Genomic DNA, 13,922 nt, shown 5'->3' with positions numbered 1-13,922 from the left:
ATAACCTCACCATCTACGTTCCCTTTATGAAGGTAACATTTACAATCAGAGAGAAGTTACTGTGAGACCTTTACATTCATTGCACTTTGTGCTGTAGTGGTGCGATATTCGTGCTTTTATTTACGATTAAGAGCCCACAAGACGTGAAAAGTTTGTGCAGCTACTCATCCCACCACGTAGCTCCAAGGTGTGGTCAAGTGCAGCAAGCAGCCCCGGACCTACCGCAGGGCCAAGGCCTCCCCGCGTGGTCACGCGGATAGTAAGACAAGTCATTCACGCTGCGCGACCTCTCCGGGACAGCGCGGGGGCAGGTGCATGTGGGCCTAGGTAATGTCGACGAGGAGCCGGCTACTGTCATAAAGGAGAACAAGCCTTATTCTTTTGCGTGGTCTTTTGAGGACACACCTATGAGTCTCTATGAATCTGCATTTTACAGTACCACTGTCAAAACCCATTAGTCTCCACCTGGCACCATGCTGTAAATTCCTATAAGGTACTGCCGGAGGCTTTAATTTAATCCATGGTTGCTAAGTGCATTAGTTTAGAGACAGAGCAAACATCCAGCTAAAGCTAATAGAGGGGCTTGGGGAAAGCAAATTGATTATTTGAAATAGTCTAAGCTAAAGGCATATTTGGAAGAGCAGACAGTTTGGTAGATAATTTTTCCCTTTGAAACAGTGCAGATGGACATGGTACTCACCTCGGAAACCTGGCGCCTGCAGGGGCTTTGTTCCCAGGTCTGTGTGGGGCATGTTATGCTGCTGTAGCTTCCTTTTTGCTTCCAGGACAGGGTTTTCAAACTGTGTTCTTCTGTTTATGTGGCTGAAAAATAAAATTTCAAATTAGGATAACAGTGGGGCAAAGTCATTTAAGAGAACATATGTATAGCTCTACAGAGAGCAGGCGATTAAGGGACACCTTATGTGATTAGTCAAGTGCCCCGCCAGGCACGAGGTCAGGCCTCTGCTGGGGCTGGCCTGTGTACAGAGCACATTTCTGTGACAGGAGCAGAGATCTCAATGCCTCTATAATATGTTACTGTGTTTCAATTATGCATGATTCAACCAAAAGACCTAGAATGTGCACTTGCTTTCTGGTCTACTCTGTTAGTTTGACATGAGTTTGATGCATTAAGATAAATGATCAACCAACGAAATTTATACCGAATGGTGTTGCAAAGAGTGTCATCTAAGCTTTGCAAAGTCTCCATACCTAACAAGGTAAGTTGAATTCACGGATTATTAGCAACCAGCGTCTACACTTTTTAGTGTCAGACAGACCTGGATTGAAGGGCTGGGATACAGAAGGAAAGACTCTCAAGGACATTAATGGAAGTCATAGAATACCTGTAGGAGGGTTAATGCTCATCAGTCGAAAGTAGAGTATTCACATTTGATATAATGAGATGATAAACTCATAGATATCAGACTCAGAGTGGCTTGAAGCAGCTGTGGGTCAGCTAGCCTGAGGGCTTATAGTATAAGGATCCCTGATAGTCTCCTTACAGTTTAATGAATTATTGTATGAAATTTAGGGCTCCGTGTCAGTGGAGAGGGAAGGGACTAACAACTCTGCCTTGTGGCAGTGACATATAGCTCTTTCTCTAGGATATGAATGCTCCCATGAGAGGGCTCACATATACATTGGTCTTTGGTTTGTGTACAAATAGAAATAGGATTATGGCATGAAAGCCTGAAAACCAAAGCGGAATTAGAAGAGGAATGAACAATTCTGACTAAATAACTCTGTGCTAATAAGTACTGCAGATATATTTTCTCAATGTAGTTAAGCAACAGTCTTGAATTGGAATCATTGCTATTTTAAAGGCAATGAGACTGACACACACAAGGTCCGATGACTTGCTCTAAATCTCACGCCTAGGAAGTGGCAAGGCACAGATCTGACCCAAAAAATGCAATTCTTAACCACACATTCTCTTTTCAATGTATGAGTTCACACTGGTAAATGCACACATATATTTTTAAAGATTTTTATTTATTTGAGAGAGAGAGAGAGAGAGAACAAGCATACAAGGAAGGGGGAGGGGCAGCGGGAGAGGGAGAAGCAGATTCCCTGCTGAGTCGGGAGTCAGATGCAGGACTCCATCCCAGGACCTCAAGAACATGACTTGAGCTGAAAGCAGACGCTTAATTGACTGAGCCACCCAGGCGCCCCATGTGCACACATATTTAATGTGTGTGCGTGCAACACAAATCACACACAACACACAAATCCTCTCATTATGTCTTCCAAAAGTATGTATAAGAAAGAAAAGGAGGTAGAAGCAATGTTTCAAAACCAATTTTCTATTATTATAAATCAGATAATTCCTGTGAGACAAAGAAGCAGTCGTCAGAAACATGATAATAGGGGGAGCTGGGTGGCTCAGTGGTTGAGCGTCTGCCTTTGGCTCAGGTCATGATCCTGGGGTCCTGGGATTGAGTCCTGCATCAGGTTCCCTGCATGGAGCCTGCTTCTCCCTCTGCCTATGTCTCTGCGTGTCTCTCATGAATAAATAAATCTTAAAAAAACAAACAAACATGATAAGATAACTGCAGTATCTTATTGCTTCCTCATAGGAGGCAGGGTAGGGTAGCTGTCTGCCACAAGGCTCGCAGTCATTTGGCCCTGGATTCAAAATCTAGCTTTACCACTTGATTAGCTGTGTGATTAAACCTTCATCTGTCCTGTCATATGGACATAATATTGCCTTCCTCCTGGGGAGGTTGTGAGGGTTCAATGAAGTAGTAAATGCTGGCACAGGGGATCAAACATAGTTCAGTAACTAGCAGCAGCCACCTGCCACCACCGTCACCATGTTTTCATCACCATCACTGTCAGCATTTTGAGTCCATAGAAAGGCTTCATGGGATGTGGTATTTAAGAACACTAGGCCCTTTCCCTAACATTGTCTCTGGTGCTCTTTAGGAAGAAAGTGCTTGACGACAACTTTCTTAGGTAATGGAAGTTACCAGGATAGAGTTCAAAGTAAATCTGTCTTATGTAAAATCACTTCCCATTGGAAATAAATACAATTGTAATGCTCTTGTGCCCCAAGGAGTCACTGTGATCTGTGGCATGTAGTGAACTACGGCACGTGATGTTTCAAAGCTTCTTTGCCCTGGAAACTCTGACAGCCCCACTGGATTTCAGAAGGATCAGAGTTTGAGGCCTCTCTTCCCTTTTCTCCATTTTCATGTAACCTTCTTATTAAAATCCTTTGAAATCTTCCTATAACCTAAAGAAATATTATTCCTGACTTGGCCCTTCCTTATCTTTGTAGCTTCCCCTTTATCCCCACATGCCCTTTTTGGACATATTTGGAGCTACTCTTGTTGACAACACTGTGTCAATCCCCTCATCCTTCCATGTGAGCTTCAGGGTAGCAATATTGCATCATTTGAAACAAGACGACCTGGGCTCGAGCTGGCATTTTGCACAAATTACTCACCTCCATAGACATCAATATTCTCGTGTGTAAAATAGGGACATTAATATCTGTTTGTTGGGATTGCTGTGAAGATCAGAGAAATAATGTTTGCAAAGCACAGATACATACAGAGGACCCCACAATTGTAAGGTCTAGTTATTGTTTATTCTTGAAGGTCTGGCTATTCTTTATTACTATTATTAATAAGTACTGCTGTCAGGGTCATTATTATTATGATGCTTTTCCCATCTGTGCTATAACTCCTCTCCTGGCCTCCCCTAGCAACACTGCCAGCCTGCTACGCTCTTCCCCTTGGCTCTCATAAAACCTTGAACAGACTTCTCTTGCCACAGTTTATTTATTTATTTATTTTCTTATAACCTGTCCCCTCACAAAGAGGATTTGTGGCACTTTTAAGGAACAAAACAACAGAAAGTAAACAAAATCAGGGTGACATTAGTTGAATCTAGGTAGAAAATCAATAGAATTGATAATATAGGGTCCTACTTGTTTACCAGCATTGTTAGAAGTTAGCTTTGAGTTTTCAAGTTGCTAATTCAATGGGAGAGAGAAACTGGTTATCAGAGTATTTAAATTAAACCCAAGACATTCAGAGGACATACTATTCCTGTTACCAAGTCTTCAATTCTTTTTCCAAGTCTTGGATGGAGAGCTTTCTCTGATCCTAATATCCTAAATGATAATTTCACAAGCTATCATAGCCTTATCATACTGTATTTTAATAATTGATTTTCATGTTTATTTCCTTCTATAGATTATGCACATCCATATACAGGTTCTATGTGTTCATCTTTGTATCCTAAGCATTGGACACAGTGAAAGACAATATTTTGTTAAATAGCTAAGTGAGGAGTGTGTGTTTTAAGACTTGTTTACCAATACACGTTAGCAGTTTTGAGCAACCAAGAAGCAGCTTTGAAGTGTACTGAAGGATTTGGTCTCTTCATTCCCTGTCCTATTTCTGTTCTGCTAGGTCACTGTTCGTCACCCGAGGAACTTTAGCCTCAGAAAATATAATACAAGAACGTTCTGGGATGCATTTCTATATACAGTTGGGTTCCTCCAACTGCCACCTGCATATTCTAAGTATTTCCTTAGAAAAGTCAATATGTACCCACTGGCTTCATGGACACTATTTTGAAAATACTCCATTCACCATCAAAGTGAGTTTCTAGAGTTCACAGAGAATGAAAATACCAGTGAACTAGTCTGGCATGACTTGTACCCCACAAACAATGGAATCTGGGTGTGGCTTTAGTATCCTAAACTAATTACTGCAGAACATTCACATTGTCACAAGTGAAGGCATTTTTTAAAACTTAAATGCTTCCAAGCTTAGAAAGGCCTATCCCAAGGAAGTATGATTGTAGCTGAAAAAGAAAGCTTTCTCTTCCTGTGCTTCCAAAATGAATAGTTTCAAGTCCTTTTAGCAAGGATTTGGGGGTCTTACAATGTGTATAAAGCATGGGAATGACACATGCTATCATCCTTCTCATTGTTTAGGCTCTGTGAGATAATTGCTAGCTATTTTATCTAGCTTCCATATAAAATGGAACCTGGGGTGCTACCAAGAGTCGTTACCCTGTAATTATATCTGGTCTATTGTCATACTGTATTAATCTTTAGGTGGTACGAGCTAAGGGGATGAAAACCATATTCTGCAGTGGGTATATCCTAACAACCCCATTTACCCTTCACAAAAGGAAGTAGTGCTGATGTGAGATGCTTCCATGTTGTAATGGCGAAAGGATCAGGATGTTCAAGGATGGAATTCTACTGCCTTCTCTCTTTACCCTCCTGTTCCCCCATTTGCAGCTTAACCCCCTCCTTTCACTAGGGCAGGGAAACTGCCACAATATGGAAGTGCTTTGTAGTTCTGAATGAACCCGAGGAGCTTAAAAACAAGCAAATGAACAAAAAGCAAAAACAGAAAAGACTCAGGCCTACCCTAAATCAACAGGGCCATTATCTCAGAATGAGGTACAGGCATTGGCATTAAAAAAAGTTTCCCAGGTAACACTATTGTGCCATGAGGGCTGCAATCTCCTCTTGAGTTAGAAGCTGAGAAGGTACAAAAAAGAGTTTCTTGCCTGATTAAGATTTATGTGGAAGTCTCTTTTTCTGTATGTGGCCTTGGGGAGTACTAGGAAATGCTATTGTGGCTCCAGAAGAGAGCACTTCTGATATTGGAAGTTTCATAACATGCACGGAGGGGAAAAAAATATTTGTAGCTGATGGGATGATATACTGCCAAAAGTAGTCCCATGTCAGCGTCCTGTTTGACTGGCACCTCCTTCACTGAGGGGATGGAAGACATGGGAGTAAAGTTGTACTTCCTAAGCCTGTGAGTATGCACAAGACAGGTCTGCTGGTCATCAAGGCCATTATCTGACCCCCACTCCCAGTGTTCCCACCATATTCTAGCCTCTTCATGCCTCACCTTGCTTCTCCTGGGTTTTTGGAGAGGAGCACTTTAGTAGATTGTTACAAATGGCATCTTTGTACCCATTGGCTATTATCCCACCATCTTGATTTTAGTTGGCAGTTTAGAAATGGATCCTTGGTTTGATGTGTGAGAGAGAAGAGAGCAGCTTTCAAATGGAGATTGTACCACAGGTGAAATATTTGCAAGGTGGTCGAAGTGGCTACACTAACTACTCTAAGACATGAGGTGGCCAGTGCTCAGTATGTATTTATTGAGTAAGCGCATGGGTGGGAGGTGGGCACCCATGAAAAGTGGGAGATGTCACAGGTTTCCAGTTTAAGTCTCCCCTAAAATCCATCTTGTGACAGAACTTGATGTGAAGCTTAGGGCCAGTGTATGTGATACAGCCAATCTGCCTTCTGGGTGAAGACTCATGAAATCCTTCAAAACAGAGAATCTTCCAAGACATTTTTGTGATAGGTGAAAAGGTCAGCCCACTATGGTGATGGAAGATTTGGATCTGAGAAGCTGATAAGTAGCAGCTGCTATCTTGTGCTCCTATGGAAAAGCACTATGTTAGGGATGAAATGAGGGGGGCCCAGAAAGGCATCCACTCAGCACTGGATGTGGGGAGATTGGCTTGGGATTTGTGCTTGTGGCTCAGTATATCATTCCTTCTATGTAAGCTCCTTTGAGGGCTTCCAAAAATTTATTTTACTTGGACTATTAAAAAAAAAAAAAACAAAATAAAACAAAATAATTCCCGTATGGAAGCAGAGTATGAATTTCCTGGTTGCTTGGAATTCCCTGGGTATTCTGTGACCCCAGTTTTGATTCCCCCACTTTTGGGCAGTCAGGAAAGTCTGCCTATTACCTCCTCACATCTGAACCCCTAGACTGCAACTGCATTGGCAAACATATACATTGCACCCACTCTATGTTACTTCATTCATTTAAAAATAAACCTTGAGAAGACTCCTTAAACTTTTCTCCACTATCAAGTTTTAAGTCGTGAAAACTACTTCATGCTTTAGAAACCAAGAGAGGATAATAACCCTCTGGGGATCTCCTGGGGCCAACTTTCCCTTCCTCCGGAGGGCAGGGAAGTTATTAAGAGCTTAGTCACTATAGTCATCTTGCTGGGATTCCCACCCAAGCCCATCACATCCTAAATGTGTGACCTTGAGGACATCATTTACACTCTTTGTGCTTCAGAATTTTTCATCTGAAAAGTTGGTATAAAAGTAGAGTTGTTTTTCATAGAGTTGTGCACATTCAAATGAATTTAAATGAATAAATCACTTCAGACCAGTACCTGGATGTAAGTAGTCAATCAATGCTATCGTGATTCATCAAATATTTGTTTCTCAAATACTCTGTGCTCGGCACTATGGAAGAGGGTGCAAGGAGGGGCAAAGATCAATCAAAGATGAAGTGTAATAGGGGAGATAAGACAGGAACAAAAAGATTATAAAATAGGGCTTACATAATACAAAGTATGCCTTACAGTGCTTTGAAAAGCTAAATTTTAAAAGTACTAGTCTAAAGACGAATGTTTTAAATACACTTTATTTTAAAATTTGAGCTTTGGATAAATGGAAGAATTGAATCTATTTTACTTGGAACATTTTTTTAACTGAATAATTGAATCCCACCTCCTGAAATTTTTCTTTGCAGTTCTAACACTTAAGTGATAATTTTCTCTGTATAAATGTCCATTCATTATTCCCGACTTACCTGAGGGTAATGTGCGTTTGCTTTGTGAATGTTGGTGGGCAGATTGAGTTATTCACATGTTACCTGCTCCTACTCTTCCTGGACGAAAGAGTGTCTGACCTGGGGATATGGTGTCCAGGTGGGAGGTGGACTCATAGCCAACAGAGGAGAGTATCCATATATTATTACTGCAACTCTGATGGCTAAGGAGTCTGTCCTCCATCCCTCATGAGCCCGACCTTCCCAAATGTGGATGTATTTTTCAGATAAGTGAATTCTCTCTTCCCTTCTCCAGTAGTAGTAGTACTAAGTTACTTAGTTAAGACCCTGGCCTGTAATATGTATTTTACACATAAGGGGTATTTATCACTTAGCCATTACTATCTACCAATTACACAGACAACTTGATAATTTTACTTCTGGCAGAAATAGCAATGTGCCCTGCCAATCATGTCATGAAGACCCCAGGACCTACAAAATACACAGACTCATTTTTCAAAATTTCAGAACCACTGGGCATGCATTTAAAAATGTTTTCTACTGATGAATCGCTAAATTCTACCTCTGAAACTAATAAAAAATAACATAAAAATGTTCTATCCATCCCTTCTCATTCCAATAAATATCTTTCTTAAATGTTATTGCTAGGTGCAATACTATTATCATCAAAGGTATTTCTAAACTTTGGCTTCTCAATTGAGCATAAGCAGTGAGTTACAAAATTAGAGGTAAAATAGAACTTATCTAGAGGGAAACCAGAAGACTACACTATTGCAGGATTTTTCTGTATTAAGAGACAAGACTAATACATCCTCTCCCAACACTGATTGAATGGCTTTGTCCTTCAAGTCTCATATGGAAGGTCATTTAATTCATCAGATTTCTAGGCTCTAGGGCACACAAACATGAATATGACACAACCCCCTCACTAGCTGAGCACATTACTTCCCTGGGGAGACACACAAGTCAGGTGACCCACCACCTCAGTTTCCTAGAACTAAGGGATTTCCCAGGGCATGAGACTTCCAGGGTTTTTTTTTTTTTTTTTTTTGACTCTTTTTTTTTAATGTAAATTCAATTAGCCAACACACAGTGTGCATCATTAGTTTCAGATGTAGAGTTCAGTGATTCGTCAGTTGCATATAGTACCCAGTGCTCATCATGTGACATGATGAGACTTTCAGTTGTAAAATTGAGAGAGTCCTGGTAAACCAGGACAAGGAGAAAAGACAACTTAGTCTGATCGTTCAGGGAAAGCCCCACATACACACACAAAAAAGCAACACTGGAGCAGATTCTAGAATGCATTTTGCCAGATGGAGAGGGGACATTTTAGAGAGAGAGTAGTGGATACAAAGGTACAAAGGTGTTCAGGAGTATTCAATTTTGCTTAGCTAGAGGATAATCTAGTGAATACACACATGCACGTGATTGCCTGTGGCTGGTGTGGGAGTGGGAGACAGAGCGAGGCAATGAAGGCTATAAGACTGGGAAACTAGTTGTAAATCATGGTGGGTGTGGTTTTGTCAGAAAGTCTACCTACTTCCATTATGACTTTAGTGTAATGGACAAGTGTAGCTCTGAAAGTCTCCATCGTGGAGGATGTGACTTATTCCTGAATGTGGGGGGGGGGCATATTATGAATTTTACCATATCAACCAAATAGGAAAGTTGTGGTGCTCCCTAGAATTGTCAATCATTTCAGCATCATTCACTGGCCACCTCCAACGCACTAGGTATTGTTCTTAGCCGGGGCTATGAGGATGAGTAAGAGATGCTCCAGGACGACAAAGAATCATATTGTCCAGAGAACTAGACAGTATCGTTGCTGAAGATATGAAAATAATCTGACCTGTAATACACTCTATGTTGAACTGGGTTCTTATTGATTGATTGATTAATTAATTACACATGAGCTGTTAAAATGTGAAGTCACACTATAGTCTAAGCCCGCTGAATTCCATACATCACTCATAAATAATGATAGACATACTCAGCCAACGATACAGGAATACCTTGGAGCCTGGCTAGAAGGAGTGTCAGAGAATTTTAAAGACACTCAGAATCGTGAAGAATCATGCAGGCAGCATCACTGATGTCTGCAATTATCCATGAAGGAGGAAGCCAGGGAAATAGTGCTAATAAAGAGAGATGGGTAAGAGTAGGGCAGGACTGTGGCCAATTCTCACAGTCAACAGGATATGAAGATAATTCCAATTCCATATAATACCAAAACTCTCAAAGTTTCCAGGTCCAATAACCATAGTAAGAAAAATATTAAAAAAATATCATGCTTGACTATTAGGTCTTTATTACTGCCTGGACCAGGGGAAATAAAATACATAGCAATTCCTTTTACATGCTAGAGAGTAATGCAGGAAGAACTAGAAAACCTGACAAAATTTTTAAAAAAATTTTTATTTTGATACTTGGAAAATACTTTTATTGTGATATGGTGGGGCCTGAGTGTGGGCAGGAGGCTCTCATTCTGAGAATTTAAGGACCCTGGGAAGAAAGGCATGGGGGAGAAAAGTAGTGGGAAGAAAGGATAAAAGTTTAGCAGAACCAAGAGTAAAAAAGGGGGAAATGAGTTCCTTCACTGTTGTTTTCAATAGACTGCTTTTTGGGGGACAGGTATTGTTGCATAGTTTTACCTAGTTATCACGCTATGTCTAAAACTGTGCCAGTTACTGGAAGAGCAAAGCTTCATACAGATTAGATGGTCATTTCATTGTCGCTGTAATGGGGTATGTATCTTCACATAACGTGTTTGTTCCTTTTCATAATACACATGTAAGTTTGGCAAATTAAGGCCCCCACGTTGGACTGAGTTTGTATTTTTCTTTCTTTCTTTCTTTCTTTCTTTCTTTCTTTCTTTCTTTCTTTCTTTCTTCTTCTTTCTTTTTTTTGAGTTTGTATTTTTCATTCTGAATCTCTAAATAAAGAAGATGAAAGGTGTGATGTTGAATATTTTGGGACAACATTCCATTTAGAACACTTTTAAAGTTACTTAGTCCTTGTTCTGATTTAAATTATTTGATTGATGCCACAATTTGGTGAAAGGAACAACTGTTTAGAGAATGAACATCATCAGCCTTGTAAAGAAAGGAGAAAATAAAGGGAAATGGTGGATGGTAGAGGGGGATGGGAACTAATCTTCACTGAGCAAATACTATATGCCAAACCCTCAATTAAAGAGGTTCCTTACTTTTAATTCACCTGCTCCTCAACAAGGGTAAAGGATTTACTGCAGATCTCATAGTAAGGGGCAGATGTATGATTCACATCCAGCTCTGTGTAGTACCAAACCCAACAACACTGATTTATGTGGTTCTGACACAAAGAGACACTTTTCAAATGATATTTTATATATATATATATATATATATATATATATATATATATATATACATACATAGGTTGTGTTCGGTTATCTTTAATTTATTTAGGTGAGGTGATACTGAATTTCTTTTTCCCAGGATTCACTGTGAAACTGGTAACCTTTGCAGATGGTAAATTACCTGCTGATTTTCTGAAGGCAAACATTTTGAAGGCACATTATATTGGTTATTAAATGATTTTGGTTCTTTTTTAAAGAACCCAAAGATTATGTACACACAAATACGGGCTTTTGTGTGTGCGCACAAGCACGTGTATGTTTTGCATACTGTGAAAAGTTGAGTGGTAATGAGAACATGGGTGGAACCCTCCCAGGATCCCTGGCTTTGCATAGAGTGTTTTTCAAGCCAGAAGAGTCTCCTTCAAGGATTGCCTTTTAAATTCCTTTAGGGTTAATCCAAACTCAATTTTCTTGAACTGTGCCCTTAAAACTCTGGAAGTTGAAGGCGGGCCATGTCTCTGGCAATTATGATATTGATAATAAGATGATTCTGCATTAATGTTTATGAATAGGTTAAAGTTGTATGTGAGTGAGAACGAGGTAGTCAATAACACAAATATGCATGACTTGTCTCAGATTTTGAAAAGGGCATGTTAGGTCCTGCTGAGGTCCAGTGATACAATAAAAAATGAAAATGAGATACTTACTCAGCAAGAAATTCCTTATATGGTAGCACAGTGGAACAGGGAATGCTGGTGAACTCTCCCCTTCACACTCACATATTAGGTACCTGTAAGCTGTGGACTCCTGAGGAATAACAGGGGCGCGGGGAGCCACCTGCACTCTCTGCTGTCCTCACCAACAACTAGCAAGCGCTGACTAACTGGTAGCTATGAATATCATTTTTTTCTGGACCAATAGTCACTAAGTATTTACACATTAAGTCAATGCTACAAACTAAATTACTAAGTAATATTACAGAGAAAAGAAGGACAAATCATTCCTATTGTTTTATCTATCTGAAAAAAATATATATACACTTTTTTTTCACTCAAAACTAAAGAAAGTGAAGTAAAAACAGGATGAGGGGACTTTGTCAGCCTTCATACAGGAGTGTTGTGCTTCATGGAAATTTGAACTAATGTTTTAACATATGACCACCTTAACACATGGTACTTAACAAGCTGTCAGAAACTACACACCTAGTGGTGGGTTTCTTCTAGACTAAATTAGTGCAAAACTAATTTTATTGGTTTATCATAGCAAATTGACTGTCTTTTGCCTACAGTCAATTATTCTTCTAAGCCACAGAATAATTTTTTTCCTTGACAATTTTAAAGTTCATCCTACTTAGCTAGATTGAATTTAAATGTGAAATTTGATAATAAAACTTTTTGTAATCCATCTGTTTCTATTACACAATTAGAGTCTATTGTAATACAATTTCATCTACTTAAATACGAAGTCGCCTGTTAAATGCTAGTAATAAATAATGTTTAACAATGTTGCTTAAAATCATAAAAAAGGGGACAATAGTATTCCCTTTGAATGAGTTCAGCCTCGATAATGGTGAAAAATATAATTCTTACCCTGAGATTTTGTTTATAAGCTTATCTTTATCTTTTTGCCCTTTTCACAGCAATTGTAACATCATCTCATGTCTGTCGATACCAAGTACATTTATATTGTTTTTCATAGCTTTGTAAGGAGATTCTATTATAATAATTCATCCTTTTGGAAACCTTTTCCTAACACTCATGTGATAGGGTTGTTAAAACCATTAAAATAAAAATTTTAAAATGGTAATATGTATGTTATTGTCTAGCCAAATAACAGGTGGAAATGGAAAGAAAATGCTTCCAAATTTTAAGTATTCTTTGATTACTAGTAATAATGAGGAAATAATGAAGCTCACACAGGAAAATGACCAAAGTTATTCTTGTTAACACAGGTGCAGTGGATATTCCTTGAACTGAAAAGACCTTAGCAATCACCTAATCCAAACCACTCATTTGATAGATAAAAGCCGGGGAGGTTAAGTGTAATTTTGTACTTGCCTGTGAATTCAAAATCATGGATGCAAAAAGGAGAACTATTACTAACATCATGGTCTGTGACATAGCATGCAAAGGAGGAGATTAAAATTCTCATGTGGGGGTGGAAGGCATTACATTTTACCCACTTAGGGTGACCATCCTCCATTTTATTCAATAATAGGCCGTCCAAAGAATGTCATCCGCCGGCTACTTCCTTGGTTTGACCAAGCTCCCTCATCCCTCTGCTGGTATGGCATCTCTCTAAGCTGAATATGATTCCACTTATGTATCTATTAAAGATCAAAAAGACCTAAATGCCAGCCAAGTACTTTAATTCCAGAAAGAACTCTCTTCTAACACCAAAGGGGAAAAAATGGTTGTGTTGTTTCACTATGCTAGTTTTCAACATGCTGTGATCCTGAGGGATTTTTAGGATAATTTTGACTCTGTGCAATTTTCACTTTATGTGCTAACTTTAGAACTTAGTCTCAGTCTAAGATATGACTCCAAAGTGTGCGATGATACAGATTGGTAGCATGAGACAACAATCCACAGTTCACCCACAAGAAGCCTGGCATGTTTCATCCAAAGAGAGAATAACTAAGCTATATAAACTAACTGTTGTACAAATTATAGAATAATAACAATGATCTCTGTATGTGTCACATGACATTGCCTTGGCAAGAGGCAAGCAGGATTGTTCAGTGAAAGATGGTGGCAGCTTTCTCTGGGTTGCCTCGCTATGAACCACATTGGACTGGAGTCCCCTCCTGCAACAGGAGGGACAGCTCTTCCCACCGGGCTCTGGGTCCTCTCAGCTCATATCTGGGTCCACACAACTCATATCTATCTCAAAAGTTTGAGACTCACTTGAGCAGCAGTCCCCCAAATGCAGGCTGTCTTCCCTGACTTCAAAAGACCAGTTTCAAGTTCTCATGGTCCTATAAAAATGAG

General features: G+C 39.6%; 1 protein-coding gene across 46 annotated transcripts in view; it reads right to left on the bottom strand.

Moving 5' to 3' along the window:
• The window catches only part of MAGI2 (membrane associated guanylate kinase, WW and PDZ domain containing 2), a 1,307,576-nt gene that overhangs the window by 296,066 nt on the left and 997,588 nt on the right, over positions 1-13,922 (bottom strand). For 24 of the 46 annotated variants that reach the window (XM_072759854.1, XM_072759849.1, XM_072759863.1 and 21 more), the window contains 2 exons: positions 701-822; positions 223-351 (listed from right to left, as the gene is read on the bottom strand). In XM_072759854.1, the coding sequence (XP_072615955.1) occupies positions 223-351; positions 701-822 (251 nt within the window). The remainder of the gene's footprint in view (positions 1-222; positions 352-700; positions 823-13,922) is intronic. The other 22 variants (XM_072759873.1, XM_072759875.1, XM_072759876.1 and 19 more) reach the window with 2 other exon arrangements.

The sequence above is a fragment of the Vulpes vulpes genome, chromosome 5 (genome assembly GCF_048418805.1).
Source record: "Vulpes vulpes isolate BD-2025 chromosome 5, VulVul3, whole genome shotgun sequence".
Lineage (NCBI taxonomy): Eukaryota > Metazoa > Chordata > Mammalia > Carnivora > Canidae > Vulpes > Vulpes vulpes.
Note: the sequence above shows the minus strand (reverse complement) of the source record. Positions and strands in the feature narration are given on the sequence as shown.